Here is a 17466-nt window from a genome sequence, read left to right as displayed (position 1 = left end):
CGGGCTCGACTCCGTCATAACACGATATTGTCCTCTTTGGGCCCCGACCACGCCCTCACGATTTTGTTTCTGGGAACTCGAGTCGAGCCTGGGATGTGGTGGACCCCGGGTCGGTATGTGACAAAATGGTATCAGAGTCAATCCCTACCCGGAAGTGTGCCGATGAGGATGTCGGGCCCCTAAGGGAGATGGATTGTAACATCCCACATCGTCCAGGGGAGTAGATCATCTAAGCCTTATATGTACATGCCCATCTCTTCCTAGCACGAGACCTTTTAGGAGCTCACTGGCTTTGGGTTCCATAGGAACTTCGAAGTTAAGCGAGTTCGCGCGAGAGCAATCTTAGGATGGGTGACCCACTGGGAAGTTCTCGTGTGAGTTCCTAAAAACAAAACCGTGAGGGCGTGGTTGGGACTCAAAGTGAACAATATCGTGCTACAACGGAGTTGAGCCCAGGATGTGGTGAAGCTTGGACCAGGATGTGACACCTGTATTGGTAATACTCTGCATCACATAAATAAACAGAATGTTCATAAAAAAAATAAAACATATTGTTTACATTTCTGTCAACAAAATCAGTTTTAATTCGTAGGGAAATTGTCCAAAATTGTGTGTTCCTAATCCAAAAAAAAACTTCGGAATAGTGGAGTGGTCATATACACGTCCTATGTTTGGATAAACTAGTCCCAACTCAACACGATATCATATATATCATAGTTCATCCATGTTAAAGTCGAACAGAAAAGACTGCACTCTATGACATATAGTTAATCTAAAAGTTATATTTTAAATTATCGTTTCCCCTTAAGATCGATATCCATTTGCTACTATTTCTGGGTTGAGAAAACCAACCCAACCCATACTGATCTATCACTCTCACCTTAATATTATCATACATTTAGAATCCCTACTTATGTCATGGGGGGCCAATATTAGGGCATTACCTAATATGTTGAAAATGAAGCATCGATGTTCTATTTTCTTTTACATTTTTTTTTTTTTAAACTTTGGTGGAGAGCTTCCAATTATATTGGTTAAGCATAAAGAATCAACGTTCATAATTTGTACTTAAACCATGAAAAATGTTTTGCCCAAGAAAATGTCACTTTCACAGTGAGACCATTTATTTTTCTTCGTGTATAATATACATCAGAGCAAATAGCCATTAAAAAAAATGAGAAAACTCCAACAACAAATTTGATAGATTTCACTTCCAAGTCTATAATTCTTGAGAACCATATCATCTAGAACCTCCTTCAAGTTGAATCCTTAAACCTTGTTGAATTAGTCATCCTAAAGAGCAAGGTCGATTTGTATTATCTTAACTCACCAGCCAGTACTAAGACTGTAGGTTTCAATTTTTTTTAGAGAGATTGTTCACGAAATGATCAATTGAGATGATACGACTTATAATTTGTGCTCCCATTCTAAACTTTTTTTTTTTCCTTTTCAGGACATTGTTTTCCACAACTTGAACAATTCTAAAAACACTAAAATGATCACCATTTAATCAAATTGTAATATAATTTTCAATTTGGATGATATTATGTAAAAATAATTAAAAAATAGGTGTTTGAACCGTTAAAATATAATACAAAGTCAGCACTACTTACAAAACTGTCCCTCGACTAAATTACATGTCTTGAAATACGAATATTTGATCACACAAAAGACATACATAAGCTGACAAACACCCATAAACTTAAAACGCATTGGCAAGCAGGAAAACACAGACATCTTTATCGTTGAAAGCAAAGGCTATCTTTTCAATGCTTAAATCTATAATAAACTTAGGATTTATGGTCGTTTAAAGATTCATGTATCGCTCAACCTTTTATGCATCATCTCATATTTAACGACAGAAAATTACGTCTCGAAAAACCCAATTTTGAAATGGTATTTTGTACGATTGTGAATATGTAACCCAAATTTCACCACGAAAATGCAAGTATCCAATCGGTGCGCATGCATGCATGTATGTATGAAATGGTAAGGAAACTTTCTCACAGTGAGATTCTTTATAGACTATCTGCTATCGTATGTTTTTAGTACAATGTTTTATAATATTGAGATAAAAATTAACGTTAAACTGTGAAATGACAGAAAATTCATAAAAAATCTCACTTTGAGAGAGTCTATAGTATTTTTCCACTACAAATGCTCCAACTCATCCTGTTTATAATTGCGGGTGTCATCCTTCTTGTCTTGGTATATTAGTGGGTGCATGCTTGTCTGTGATCTCTTTACGGGTGGAAAGTAAGGCATTCAAGCATGATATTCTGCTCTAATAATTTCGTTAGCGGCACAAAGTCAGTTGCGGAGCAAGCATATGATCATTGGTTGTCTATGATTCTAACAACTTATATAAATATATATATATATATATATATATAATTGTATGTATATCGTATTTGACTCCATAGACAGTTAGGGAAAACTTTAACCTCCTCTTCCTACTTCTTCTATTTTTTTGTTATCATCCATGTTCTCATGTTCTCTCTTTTGTGTGCAATTCTATTGTACGTATCAAATGCTCGATGAAATGTTGCAGTTGACAAGCCTTGACAATTTCAACATTACTCTATAGTTTCCTCTAACCACTCTTGACAAGCTTCTACATATCACATTATTTGTTGATGTATGTTGGCATAAGCATTCAACATATGTTGGCATGAATTGACATGTTTTTATCAGGTGCTTGACAAAATGGTTCAATAAGGTTTTTTCTTTTGTTGAAATCATGACTGCATTTTTTTTTAATTTTTTTTGGAAACAGAGAATTTTCATTTCAGGGCAAAGATGCCAGAACTTACAAAGAAAGCCTACAAACGAGGCAAACAAAGCTAACAGAGAAAGAACAGTGTAGAAAGGTACAAGACAGTGGACGCTGCAACCATGCAAAGGCGTCGCCCTCTACACTGCCAAAGAAAACTTAATGAAGACAAGGTAAGCCGTCATTGTTCAGAACATGCACCAACGAAGATGGGGGTCTATCGACTCAAATGACATCACGCATCTCCGGATTGTTTGCCGACGTAAGAGAATCCGCCTCTACATTGGCTGATCTTAGAACCCAAGACCAGCGACAGTCTTGGAAAGACTCACCCAACTCCTTGACTTTCACCAAGATCGGGAAAGTCTCCCAACAACCATCCTATATCGAAACATTAAGGCACGAAATAGATTCCAGGGAATCAGACTCGAAAACAATCGAACTCAGACCTAAAGAGGAAACCATCTCACACCCCTGAAGCAGCATAAAGGCCTTCGTCGCTACGACGCTTGGAGCCGCAATGAAGTATCTTGCTGCTTCAAAAAAATTTCATCCGCAATTCTCACCATAACCCCAACAAAACCAGTATTGTTCAGCCGTGACCAACTTGCATCAACATTAGCCTTATAAAAATGAGCCGTTGGAGGAGACCATATGAGGTGCTGCCCCACCCTGACCGAAGTTGAGTCCCCATGTCATTTAAACTACCCTGTGCAACAACGAATTCCCCTATTAATATGGAAATTGTTGCAATAACCTTGGAGGAATTGATAGGCACCTGGTTGAACACAAACTCACACCGGGATTTCCATATGTGCCAGCAAGAAAAGCCCACATATCCCTGCACCTAGCTACTGTTCGCATTAGACCCCATGTTGGAGGAGACGACAACCTACAGCCACTGCACCTAAGTTAAGTTTCTATCTCTGATCACTTGATACATTAGCGCCCTACCAAGCCAAATGGGAGCTACCCAAGGACAAAGAAGAAGAAAAAGTTCAATTGTTTCCTCTTGGCACCTGCAGATTAGGCAAATAGGAGTGGAAGCGGATCGCCTTCTGTGTAAAGTTGCCATAGTAGCCGTCGCGTTATGGAGGGTGTTCCAAAGGAAATGGCGGATCTTCGAAGGCACCTCAAATTTCCAAATACAATTCTAAACCCTAATAGGTACAGCTCGAGAGGAGGAGAGTCTATGGTCCCTAGAAGTGAGAGACCGAGATTGCAGCCATATATATCCGGACTTAACTGAATAATTACCATTTTTTCTTATAACCCAAATAAGATGGTTATTCCTTTGAGAAACACCAATGGAAGTGTCATGGATTGCTAAAATATCCCCCAAAGAGATAAATGGGAGGAGGAAGTTGATATCCCATTCTCTAGAGTCGAGGCAGATAAGGGAGCTAACCCGAGTGTTCCCAGTCACTGCAACCATGCAAGAAGGGGTGGGGCGTCCCAACGGGAAGGAAGATAGCCACCTATTGACCCAAACTCGAACATCCATCCCACTCATAATTTGTCAATAAGCACCATTAAGAAGCAGTTAACGTCCTACTATGAGACCGATCCAAGCCCAAGAGGCCCGACTTCATTTTTTAGCCTAAGAAAGAACAGTTTGGGAAATATCGGGCCTTAAGAGTTCTAGCCCAAAGCGAATCTGGTTCGTGTATCAAACGCCAACACTGTTTGGCAAGAAGAGCATCATTGAATTCCTGAAAACTTTTGAAACCCAAACCACCCATACTATCTGGGAGGCCTAATGTCTCCATTAAAACCCAGTGAATTTTTCTAGCCCCACCCAAGTCCCCATACCAGAATCCAACAATCATGGCATCCATTTCAGCATACACCCTGGCAGAGAACTTGAAAATGTTCATGGGATAAGCGGGGATAGCTTGGGCAATGGCTTTTATCAGAACTTCCTTCCCCGTTTTTAAGAGAGAGCTTTGTTTCCATCCCCGTAATTTCCCTAAAAGTCTACCCTTCACATAAGCCAGTCCCCTTTTCTTTGAGCGTCCCCAAATGGCCGGAACCCCCAAGTAAGTACCTGAGTTATTCACCACTGGCATGCTAAGGATGTCGCCAAGCTTAGTAGAAACACAAGTCGGGATGTTAGCCCCGAAGAACACAATTGACTTTTGCAAATTGATTCCCTATCCCGAAGCCAGGCAATAAGTCTCCAATAGGCTGACCAAATTCCTAAAGTTCTTCTTATTTGCTTTTAGGAAAATTAACGTATCGCCTGCAAAAAGAATATGGGAGATGATCGGCCCTCATGAGTTCATTTTAACTTCATCCAGTAACCTCATTTTCACAGCCCCATGTAACATTTTGGACAAAACCTCACCCACAAAAAGAAATAAATAAGGAGAGAGGGTATCGCCTTGCTGAAGAGCCCGCGAAGGGGCGAACTTTTTTCCTAGTTGCTCGTTAAGGATGACAGCAAAATTCACTGAGGATACACAACCCGTAATTAGCTTCATCCAGACATTATTGAATCCCAATTTCTCCATGATCACATCTAGGAAATCCTATTCCACTGTATCATAAGCTTTTTGCATGTCAAGTTTAATACCAACTTCAAACTTGCATTTTGTTTTCCTCGTTTTGAGAAAATGACATAACTCATAGGTAATACCGATGTTATCCTGAATTTGCCTGCCTGCAACAAAGGCATTTTGAGTTGGTGAGATAAGGTCGGGCAATATAGGCTTTAACCTATTTGCAAGAACTTTTGATAGGACTTTGTAAGAGTAGTTGCAAAGGCTTATAGGCTGAAATTGAGTTACGGACTCAGGATTTTGCACCTTTGGGATCAACACGATGTGAGTAGAATTAATCATTCTTGGGTTATCCTCTTCATTAATCATGGTTCTAATCAACGCATTCACATCTCCCACAATGTTTTCCCAAAAGGATTGATAAAAAACTCCCTGAAATTCATCCGGTCTAGGGGCTTTGAGACCACCCATGTGAACCGCAGCAGCCTTGACCTCATTTTCCAGAACTGGAACAGTCAACATCTCATTCATCTCGTTCGAAACCGTCGGAGTCAGGCAATGAAGCAGAGATCCCTAACTCCTGCTTCCCCCAGTCGTGAAAGTGTTAATAAAGTGATCATCCACCAACTGACGAACTCGGCTGGGGTCCTCCACCCAAACACCATTTCCGTCTTTAATCTTTAACACCTTGTTTCTCCTACGTCGCTGCAGCGTAGATTGGTGAAAAAACATCATGTTTGCATCACCCTCCCTCAGCCACTTTACCCGAGATCATTGCTGCCAGTAGCTCTCCTCTTAAGCCCATAGACCATCAACCACTTTGGCTTTTTCCCGAATCTCATCCATGTTTATCCCCCAATTATTTTGTAGATCACGAAGTGGACTGAGAAGTACCTCAATCTGTCTTCCCCGCTTCTTGAATTTGTCACGACTCCACCTAATTAAATGGGATCAACAATCGTTAACTTTTTCACCCACCGCACCAGGGCACTCCCCTCCTCGAGCTTTTCCCAGCAATTTTTCACAACCTCTTTACACTTCTCCTCTTTTTCCCAAAAAGCTTCAAACCGAAAAACTTTCCTCCTCCTACTACTTGACGGATCAGTTTGGATAAATAACAGGCAGTGATCATAACCTAAGATCGTGACTGCATTAGATGAAAATTTTGGCTCTGCCACTGCACAAAGTATTTTCGAAATGAATATGCTAGAGAGACTTTCTATAAACCATATGTTTTAAACTACATGATTGTAGATATCATATGTTTAAAACTACATGATTGTAACTGTTGATAGTTGGATTTATTTTTTAATAATTTAACGAAAGAAATCAACTATCAACCGTCACATTTATGATTTACAAAACATAGTCTGAAATGATAGTCTTTCTAGCATCACTCTTTTAGAGGAAAACTATTAAAGTGGAGTAGGTCAATTTTATTCGGCAAAAAACAAACTTTTGTCAAGGAGGTAAGAAAACACCATTTTATCCGTCTCTTTTGTATGTCGGTGCTCTTTGGTGAAGAAATTCTGGTTTGCTAGCAAAGAATTGTAAAAATGTTTATTTGTACATGTTTCTCCTTTCACGGGGATGGAGAGTGGATTACTTTGCAAAAAGGGTGAACTTCCTAAAACTCAGAATCTAAATCGAGATATCTTGATGATTTGGGTAGTCAATTTTGTCATATATTCTGCTCCTCCAAGTTTTATATTCAACATCTTAGCTTCATGTCTTCCTACTTCTAGATGCATAAGGTATTGTATCCCATCGAATGTGAATAATTTTAGGTAAATATTTACCAAATCCAAATCCAACTCCATTCATGATCATTGGTCACCAAAGCCATTTAAACAATATAGGAAAAACACTTTTAGTTAAAATGCTTTTTTTAACTAATTTTTAATAAAAAATTAAGTGAATCCTAGAAAAGAACTTGAAGTGAAGCACATATATAGTGCTTCTTATAAAAAGCACTTAAAATGCTTCTGAAACCCATAATCAATTTTTAAAACACTTACAAACAAGTTCATATATATATATATATATATATATATATATATTATTCCAATATATATTCATATCAAAATCCCGGCATATGGGTTAAGAAACTTACCATGTCCATATAGTTCAAACATATTATTCTCGGTGTTCCTTTCATTCGATCTTAAAAGCTTCCTTGATTCTTTAGGATCATTGATTACAAAAAGTGGAAGTATATATCCAAATTCAACCAATTACTTATTATCAACCTAGGATATATATGCATGCATGGCCACCGATCTTCACATGAAAATTTGTAGCTACCTTTTTCCTGAGAAATATACCAATTCAATCTATAGGAATTAATTCCGATAAAAAATCTAAATTGATTAATATTTCATTAACTTTTTAATATATACCAATTCAATCTTGATCTACATCATCATTCAATATTTATTTATTTTTTTCTTTTACATCATCCATTCAAGAATAGTTATATAAAAATTAAGGTTCTTCATCAGCTTTCTAGAACGATAAAAAAAAAAAGATTGTGAAAGCTTTTAATTAAAATTTTATTTTGATGTAGATCTTTTTTTATCATCATTTCCGATATTGTAGAGTTTGCTTCTGAATTTAATGGGTGTACATTTGAGTATGTCCCTCGTACTTGTAATGGTGTGGTTCACTGCCTAGCTAAGTTAAGTTTATCCCATATTGATCCTATAATATGGTTTGAGAAGTCTCCGGATGTCATAAAGGGTGCCCTTGACCATGATATGTACTCTCTTTGAGTTTATGCTATAAAACTATAATATTCATTCAAAAAAAAAAGGAAGAATAAATAAGTGTAAACTCGTCATTTACCACCTTCGAAACTTATAAAAACCTGTAATTTGAAAGTAAAGAGAAGTTTTAAATTATAAGTAATGCTAAAGAGACTAAATTTTGTAAACTAAATAATATGGAAGTTGATGATTGAATTATTACTTAAACGTACTTATTTTCTATTGGTGACACATTATTTAATTTACAAATTTAATTTTCCTAATATTACTCTTAAATTATTATATTAACATTGAATATTATTGGCTAAACTTTTATCTCACTCCTTCTTACCCATAAAAAGAAGATAAAAATATAAACATTAACTTTTAGATCGTACGGAACGGGAGTTGGGGTTGGCGGTTGTTGAAGTTTGTACTTGCATTGTGCAGAATTCATACCGGCCACTAATGCTCCAAAATAGTGCATCCAATCATGTAAGATAGTATCCTCCCCGATCCTTTTTGTGAAGATTCCAAAAATTCTTTAATCAAGTTCGTTCATTGTATATTATGCAGTCGATTTTCGTCAGGTACTGTTTGTGTTTAATTTTGAATAATATAATTTAAAATGATTTTTTACCGTACAATGCACGATGAAAGGACATAATTAAAAGATCATCGTGATTCTCACAAAGAGAATCCGGCAAGAATCATATCTCCAATCATGCATCTAGTTATTAGCGTATGTTTCAAGATATTTTTCTTCTCAATATCTCAAATTTAAATATTTTTATAAAAAAAAAATCATCAAACACACAATGTTTGAGTGAGAGTCCACAAATAAAAACTCAAAATGAACTCCAACACCACAAAAACTATAATACTAAGCTATCGCTCATATTTATCATCATTACACGAGTGAAGAGTGAACTTAAAATTTTTGACAAAAAATTATGATATTCATTAATAGAACAAGAATACGTACAAGATGATAGATACCGTTAAGAAAAGAGAAAAAAAGGAAAAAGCCATTGCCGAAATTTAGAAGCAAAAAATAACTACTAATTTATAATAAAAATACGTACAAGAAAATAGATACGCACTAGAAGATTGATCCCCAGACTCTAAACCAACACCAAATTAATAATTTAGAAGAGGTTTACGCACTAGAAGGTTGATACCCACACTCTAAACCAACACCTAATTAATAATTTAGAAGAGAAATCTCGGAACATTTCAAAGCAAACAAAACGGTAGGAAGCTAAAGGTGAAAGGGTGTCAATATCAGTGTGTTCGTGTAACCGAAAATAAAATATGTTGAAATCAATGTGTTATGGTATTTTGTCATTCTCTCGAGATGAAGCCTAAAACATTATTCTTGAATTTTCTCTCCTTTTAAGAAGATATATTTTTCATGCAATTGGAAAATAAAATACAAAATATGTCCAAATCAATATGTTATGGTATTTTGTCATTCTCTCGAGAAGATGCCTAAAACATTATTCCTGAATTTTCTCTTCTTCTAAGGGGATAAATTTTTCAATGTAATCAAAACACGGATGGTACATCAAATATTTTTATTTAAATAATAATTTTTTTTAAGTTATTAATTTTTTAACGCACATATTTCAATTTGTATAATCACACATAATATATTACTCCATGTTTCAGTTACATTAAAAATTCTCTCTTTTTTAAGTGGCTCTTTTTGGGACAGGTGGCAGAAAGCTTTGAGTTGCATGACTGTTTTTGTCTTCCCTTCCCACTTCTCACCCACATATTTGATCCAATTTATTTATTTCAGCTTCCCTCAAGTGAGTGGCCAGTGGTGTGTCAAAGAGGATAGCCAAACCTAATACCATGTATTTTTAAAAGAAAAACCTCTTAAAGAAAAGTAGAGTCGGACCAACGTATGTGAATTCTATTGTATTAGAATGATGAAATAAATAATGATATAATTATATCATCTAAGTAGCAAATTTTCTTTAAAAAGCACAAACGGAAACAATTTTATTAGGGTTTTTTTATTAACACCTTACGATCCTATGAATACACTCCATTTTTTTTAATTCTTGTTGAACTACCTCGTTTACCCTTATTTAAATTTGAAAAAAAAAATAAAAAACAAGCAAACCCAGCACCCACAAAATGCATCACATTTTCCCTTTGCAACAACCAAACAACATGCACCACCATTAACGCAATTCCATTAATCTCAATAATTCAATTGTTACAAGAAGATGGTCTTGATAACTTTATTTACCCAAACATATGCCGACATTATATTATAGAAGCATTTTCCATATGCTTTCTTGCCCATAGCCATCAAGTAGACATCCTTGAGTATGACGTTTGAAATTGCAGTTCTACAAAATGCTAAATGCCTCGCAAAACGACAGGGAGGGAAGGGGGAGGGGAAGGTGAGGGAATGGAGTGCTTAGCATGGGTAGACGAAGTACCGGAGGGTGAGCGAGATGCCAGGTAGGTGAAATGTTATTGTTGTTTTGAACAGGTGGGGTGGCTTCAGTAGAAGTAGGGTTAAAATTGGAATTTAGAAAAACAATTTTAATTGTGAAGTGTATTTATAAGATTGTGGGGTGCCAATAAAACAACAATTTTATTATTAATATTGGCAATTACTCACATCTTATAATCGGTTGAATAGTTGGTAGAAGTTATTGTACACGTGAGGAGAAAGTGGGGTTTAGACGACTATAAATTAAGTTTTGCTTTTTACATAAAGATCCTTGGTAATTAAATTTTTTATTCAGTAGAGTAAGGGTAGAATAGGAATATAATGGTATTATTTGTTATATTTTTATATACAAGTAATATTGAGTGGACTTAGATAGAAGCTCAAACGGAATAGTAAATATTTTTAACAACTTAAATCCTCGGATTCAGTCAGTGTTATCTACCATTAAAAAAATTAAGGATATGTTTGGTATCCTATTTGAAATTTTTTATCATTTCTCAAAATATTTCTTGAAAATAAATTTTTTAAGACTGAAAAACTTGATTGTTTACGATTTAAAATTTTTAAATCTTACGACTTAAACTAGACAAAGAGATCTAAAAAGAAGGGATCGCAGGAGAGGGAGAAAGAGGAGAGAAAATGAAAGAAAGTAAGAGATAATTGAAGGAAAGAGAAAGAAGAGAGATGATCAGATGAGATAAAGAAGAAGATGAGTGAGAGAAACAACTAAGAGAATGAAGATAGCGGATTGGAGGAAAGACGAAAAAGGTGAAGAAAAAAAAAGAGAGAAAGAAGAAAAGAGAGAGAGAGTGACGGAGGGAGACAAAAAAAAATGAGTGAGTTTAATTTTAAAAATTCTAAAAACTCTTTTTTTTTTTATATTTTTAGATAATAGAATATATTTTTTAGTTATTCTTGAGTTCAGTTTTTTAAAATAGTGTTACCAAACAAGTTTTTAAAGCCTAAAACTTGAAAATTATTTTTGAATTTAAAAAGTTGGATTCAAATAGAGTATCAAACGTGCTCTAAAATTTTTATCATATTTTCCACTCTCTCTCTCTCAACTCATCATGTAGTTTGTATATATATTCCATTGCTGGAAGAGAGTTAATTGTTTCTAGTCACCACACACTGTCTCACTCACGCCAAAATCCTTTCACTTCAGAGTTCGTTTACGAAAATCCCTTCTAATTCTCTCTCACTTGCCATTTATTCCCTCAGAAGTCAGTAGCTGCTGTTCTGAACACATTGGAGTCTCGTTCTCCTTCTGCCTTTCTGCCATTTTTATACAGAAAACTTGCCCCCTCCCAGGTGATGTAGCTGCATGCTTGCACATCCCAAAAGGCAAAGGGTTTTTGTTAAATAATGTAATCTCGAGTAAAGTTTTCTTCTTTGTTATTTTCTCTATTTGGTCACTGCCCATCTGCTCAAAAGGGTTCTAAGTTACCTGTAATATCAATCATGGGTTCTCGCTAATCTGGCTGCATAGAATTCCTTTGTCCAGTTTTTTTCCAAATTTCTAGTCTTTTCTTTTGTTCTATCAGCAAAAAGAAGCATTTTCTTGTGTTCTGTGAGTGCACATTTGCTTAAAATTGTTCTAAACCATTCCAAATGCTGTTTGTGATGATGGGTTTTCGCTAATTTGCTTGTTCTTGCTGTGAAACCCTCAAAGTGTGGAACTTGATTGCGATTTTCGCCGGTTAAAGCTCGTAAATTTGTACCAAATATCTGGTGTTTTAGCATTTTATTCACCTGGTAACAATTAGGAGCATTTTCTGATACTATAAGGGAGGGGTAGTGGATCCAAGCTTTGTCCAAGTTTACTGCTAGTAGTGTGATTTGAGCATATGGGAAGTGCTTGGTCATTTCATTAATTTTCGAGCTTCCTGATTGATTTACAATGAATTTGATTCGCTAAACCTTGGCTCGCACAAGATATGGAATCTACGTAGCTGAATTTGCTAACTGATTCTTTTGTTCTTCAGGGAAATATCTGCCACATTCTTGATTGATTCCTTGAAATGTAAATTTCACACTTCCTGTATCAGTTCATTCATATATGGACCTCATTAAGGGTCTATCATACTTCAAAAATTCGATGACTCAACACTTTTCTATCCCGCTTGTTTTTCACCTTCAAAACTCTATGATGGTCAAGAAATCTTTCTCTGTCTGCCCGTAATATCGTACGTATATATTTATATCCTAATGCAACCTTAGAAACCATATACGCCTCTCGAGTCCCTTGCAATTTGGATCTGAACTTTAACGACCTGGTTACTTGTCACTCAAACAAGAACTCAAAAAGTTTCTGTTTTCTTGTTTTCAAAGTATTGGAGTTATTATGGAAGAAACATTTGTTCCCTTTCGCGGGATAAAGAATGACCTCAAGGGGAGACTTCTGTGCTACAAACAGGATTGGACTGGTGGTTTACGCGCCGGAATCAGGTTCGTGAATGTATTATTTCTCATTTTTTTTATCACAAAAAGAGGATACTTTCATGTTTCTAATGAAAATCATCTGATAAGCATCACAGCTTAGGAAGCTTTTTGTCCAAACAATACTTCATATTGGCACTTCTGCACTGTACCTTACTCAAGTTATCGTGATCGTTATCTTTTTTTTTTTTTGTGCAGGATCTTGGCGCCAACAACATACATATTCTTTGCTTCAGCAATTCCTGTTATCTCATTTGGGGAACAGCTCGAAAGAAATACAAGTCAAACAATACCTTTTTTTATTTTTCTTTTGATTGTCATGTCCTCTCAGAGTTTCTCTTTTGGAGGTAATTTTCTGAAAAGTGCTGTATTTATGTATATTTACAGATGGAAGCTTGACTGCAGTACAGACTCTTGCATCCACATCACTTTGTGGCATAATCCACTCGATTGTTGGAGGCCAGCCCCTGCTTATACTAGGGGTGGCTGAGCCAACGGTATTGATGTATACATTTATGTTCAACTTTGCCAAGGACCGGAAGGATTTGGGGCAGAAACTCTTCTTAGCCTGGACTGGATGGTATGTATCTATCTAGAACACTTTGGAAATCTTAAAATTGCAAAGCAATTGATTTTCTGATGAAACTGAACATTGTTTCCCCATGGTATGGGTATCTAGGGTATGTATGTGGACAGCCCTTTTGCTCTTCTTGCTGGCGGTTCTGGGTGCATGCTCTATTATCAATAGGTTTACGCGTGTTGCTGGTGAATTGTTTGGTCTGCTAATTGCAATGCTTTTTATGCAGCAGGCCATAAAGGTGGGTCTTCTTTATGATCCTTCACTATTAGTTTATCAATTTTTATTTGGTATACGAGAATTTTAAACCTTTTTAGATTTAATTGTACATGAATTCCAAAAGGATATCTCAATTCATTAATTTCTGGGGTGGTGTTATTTTCAGGAACAAAAGAATTATATTTCAAACATCTCTGTACTTCTATGCTCTAGAACTATTCGCTTCATAATGAATCCAACTTATGAAACCATTCTACAGGGACTCGTGGAGGAATTTGGCATACCCCAGAGAGAAAATCCCAATCAGACTGCACTGCAACCTTCTTGGCGGTTTGGCAATGGAATGTTTGCGCTAGTTCTGTCATTTGGCCTTCTTTTAACTGCATTGAGAAGCCGTAAAGCTAGATCCTGGCGTTATGGCACAGGTATGTGGAATTTACTTTTGAGCCCTAGTAAGAAGTTGAAAGATCAAATCATATTCATTTATAATGCAACCCTATTTCTCTGGTGAAAAGTTTAATTGAATCTCTGAGAGTGGTCAGTTTTGTACGTCAACCATGTCAACTATATACCTTAGAAACATTCCTGTCTGACAAATGTTATAGGTTGGCTACGGGGATTAATTGCGGATTATGGAGTTCCATTTATGGTGCTTGTTTGGACTGCGGCCTCTTACATACCAGTTAATGATGTCCCTAGAGGAATCCCAAGACGACTGTTCAGTCCAAACCCATGGTCTCCTGGTGCATACTCAAATTGGACAGTTATCAAGGTGAAATTGTAGAGATTGTTTCCCAAGCACTTTGTAAAACATTTCCATTACATCTAAGCCCATCTTACAGAGCCAAATTTGTGCTTTCTTTCCTTTAAATCCCAGCTACGAACTCATGCTGTTTAATTGTGCAGGAGATGATGAATGTACCTCCATTATATATAGTTGGAGCATTTATACCAGCAACTATGATCGCTGTGCTCTACTACTTTGATCACAGTGTTGCATCTCAACTTGCCCAACAGAAAGAATTTAATCTGAAGAAACCGGCTTCATATCATTATGACCTTCTCCTTCTGGGTTTTCTGGTAAGCTGCTTCCAGACCAGCTAAATTGAGACAGAGATTTTACCTACTCGTATATCTTGAAGTTCTCCTTTAATTCTGATTGTTCACTTCCAGGTCATGTTATGTGGGCTTATTGGCATTCCCCCTTCCAATGGAGTAATCCCACAATCTCCTATGCATACAAAAAGCTTAGCTACTCTAAAACATCAGGTACTATAGTTTTCTGTGTAGTGAGAGTTAGCTTGTCTGTTAAATAGCGGAACTGTTCACTCTCAAGATTTTGATAAGCCTACGAGCTTGTGTGAAACTAGTGTCTTTTGTAGGCATTTGACGCGTCAATATATGGATATTAGGACTCTTGATAATTGTTTCTCACGCTGCTACGATTGATTCTCACTGACAGGACTTCTCTCAGTCATTGTTCTGCTTCCCCTTAGAATGTTTGTTTCTGCAATAGCGAATACTTTATTGTGATTTTAATATGTAAATTAATAGAGTGGATCTGTTCTTTTCTTTGGAATAGCTTTTGCGGAATAAGCTTGCATCAACAGCTCGAAGTAGTATACGCAAAAATTCAAGTTTGAGTGAATTATACCAGAGCATGAAAGATGCATACAACGGAATGCAGACTCCACTAGTCTACCAACTTCCATCTGCTTTGGTAAATCTATCTACTACATTATTCATGATTGATAGAAAAGTTTATATCTTTTACCCTTCTGCTGTAAAATTTGTGATTCGAATAGGGACTAAAAGAGCTGAAAGAATCCACACTCCAATTGGCCTCTAGTGCTGGCTACATCGATGCCCCTGTTGATGAGACTGTTTTTGATGTGGATAAGGATATTGACGATCTTCTGCCCATTGAAGTAAAAGAGCAACGTCTCAGCAATCTGCTTCAATCATTGATGGCTGGTTGTTGTGTAGGTGCTATGCCTGTTTTGAAAAAAATCCCAACATCAGTTCTTTGGGGTTATTTTGCTTTCATGGCGATTGAAAGCTTGCCTGGAAATCAATTTTGGGAGAGAATATTGTTTCTTTTCACTGCTCCAAGTCGAAGATACAAGTAAGTTGGTGCTTTCCCTTGTAATGTACTAACGATTCTTTCACTAAATAATCTTCCGCATATTGGATATTGTATATTATACCACATGGCTTGCTTCTGAATTTCTACATACGTCTGCACCTGAACATGTTTTAGAATCTTCAAATCTTAAAGTTTAACTTCCTCAGACTTAAATGGTACCATTTTTCTTAATCTAGATCATGACTCGTATTATCTTTTAAAAAATCGTCAAATGGTAACCATCATCCATCTTGCTAGGGTGCTGGAGAAGAATCATGGAACCTTTCTTGAGACAGTGCCTTTCAAAACAATTGTGACCTTCACATTGTTCCAGACGGCTTACTTGCTTATGTGTTTTGGCTTAACATGGATCCCGATTGCTGGGGTGCTATTCCCATTGTTGATCATGCTTCTAGTCCCAGTGCGGCAGTATTTTCTCCCTAAGTTTTTCAAAGGTGCTCACCTTCAAGACCTGGATGCTGCAGAATATGAGGAAGCCCCTTCCATCACTTTCAACCTGCCCCTTGAAGTGAGTTATCTCAATCCTTTCATTCGGTTTGTATGTGAAAAAATTGTAAACGTCTTGAGTTCTATAGCATGAAAAGAAACCTGAGTTGGGCATTGAGTTCGACCAGAAGGGGTATAAATCTGAAATTTGGATCAGATTAAAACATATGCTATTCAGACTCTGTCCTACTAAAGTGCTTCTAGGAAGCCTTTATTAGCTTATCTTTTAGAAATTCTTGTACCGATGCTGATGCTTTCTATACATGACAGGATCTGGATCTTCAATCAAGAACCACTAACATAGACGGTGGGGAGATGCTTGATGAAATTATCACAAGAAGCCGCGGTGAGATCCGCCACACTCATAGTTCAAAAACATCAAGTTTGAACCCTACTCCGCTAGAAGGTAGCCCAAGGATGTCACAGATAGTGCACTGCCCCCGTTTAAATGAACTGAGAGGAGAAAGAAGCCCCCGACTGAGTGCACAGGGACTTGAAACAACACAGGCTTCCAGCCCTGGGCCATCTACCCTCGGACAAATCTCTCGTGGTTCTTCAAGCTAAAAATTGCAACTCTGGTGAGATTATTCTTGGCAATGATCTCGAGAGGTTATGAACTAAGTTTGTGTGTAACGAAGTGTCATCTTTGTAGGTGTGTTTCTAACTTTTTATGATTACGATAATGCAAGAGCTGTAATTATACACGTAATTTTCTCATTCAAACTAAATGCAAACTACGCAGCCTACAAAATCCCTGATTCAATCTTAGATCATTTACAGCTTTAATTTGTTTATTTCCACTAGCAGCATGTTCTTTTAACCATTCGGTTTTCAGTTTTCCAAAGTTTTCGAAAAAATCTGAGTGAATAACACTGAATCCATTGTATTCACCAAACCTTACCACAAAAATCTGAGTGAAGAACACTGAATCCATCTGTTTGAATACTCGAGGCTTAGTAGGATATTTGTACTTGAAACACTCATTTGGTCTCTACGATTGAACTGAATATTCTTGGAATTCCCCTCCATTCTTATCATGCATGCCACTATGATTTTGCAACTCGTGTCTCCCACTCTAAAACTTTGATTGATATTTGATAGCGAT

The 17466-nt window shown here is 36.7% G+C and overlaps 2 protein-coding genes across 6 annotated transcripts; one reads left to right on the top strand and one right to left on the bottom strand.

Annotated features, from left to right (window-relative positions):
• Positions 1 to 4368: 4368 nt before the first annotated feature.
• Positions 4369 to 5805, bottom strand: LOC139191258 (uncharacterized). Its single transcript, XM_070811835.1, has 3 exons — positions 5412 to 5805; positions 5116 to 5225; positions 4369 to 4926 (listed from the first exon to the last, which is right to left on the bottom strand). Exons 1-3 carry the CDS (start codon positions 5803 to 5805, stop codon positions 4369 to 4371), a joined length of 1062 nt encoding a protein of 353 aa, XP_070667936.1.
• Positions 5806 to 11607: 5802 nt separating this feature from the next.
• LOC103424506 (probable boron transporter 2) lies at positions 11608 to 17112 on the top strand. Of its 5 annotated transcripts, none has more exons than XM_029092605.2 (13): positions 11608 to 11805; positions 12480 to 12942; positions 13132 to 13214; positions 13321 to 13513; positions 13613 to 13751; positions 13989 to 14154; positions 14335 to 14501; positions 14636 to 14809; positions 14903 to 14998; positions 15312 to 15449; positions 15535 to 15854; positions 16113 to 16383; positions 16632 to 17112. In XM_029092605.2, exons 2-13 carry the CDS (start codon positions 12839 to 12841, stop codon positions 16923 to 16925), a joined length of 2145 nt encoding a protein of 714 aa, XP_028948438.1. In that variant the 5' UTR covers positions 11608 to 11805; positions 12480 to 12838; the 3' UTR covers positions 16926 to 17112. The 5 variants fall into 5 exon arrangements, with proteins under 5 accessions (XP_028948438.1, XP_070667977.1, XP_070667976.1 ...); XM_070811876.1 differs by having other exon boundaries at positions 11608 to 11861; XM_070811879.1 differs by having other exon boundaries at positions 11649 to 11805; positions 12826 to 12942.
• Positions 17113 to 17466: the final 354 nt, after the last annotated feature.

The sequence above is a fragment of the Malus domestica genome, chromosome 14 (assembly GCF_042453785.1).
Source record: "Malus domestica chromosome 14, GDT2T_hap1".
Taxonomy (NCBI): Eukaryota; Viridiplantae; Streptophyta; class Magnoliopsida; order Rosales; family Rosaceae; genus Malus; species Malus domestica.
The sequence above is the reverse complement of the archived record's forward strand: the minus strand, read 5'-3'. Positions and strand labels throughout refer to the sequence as shown.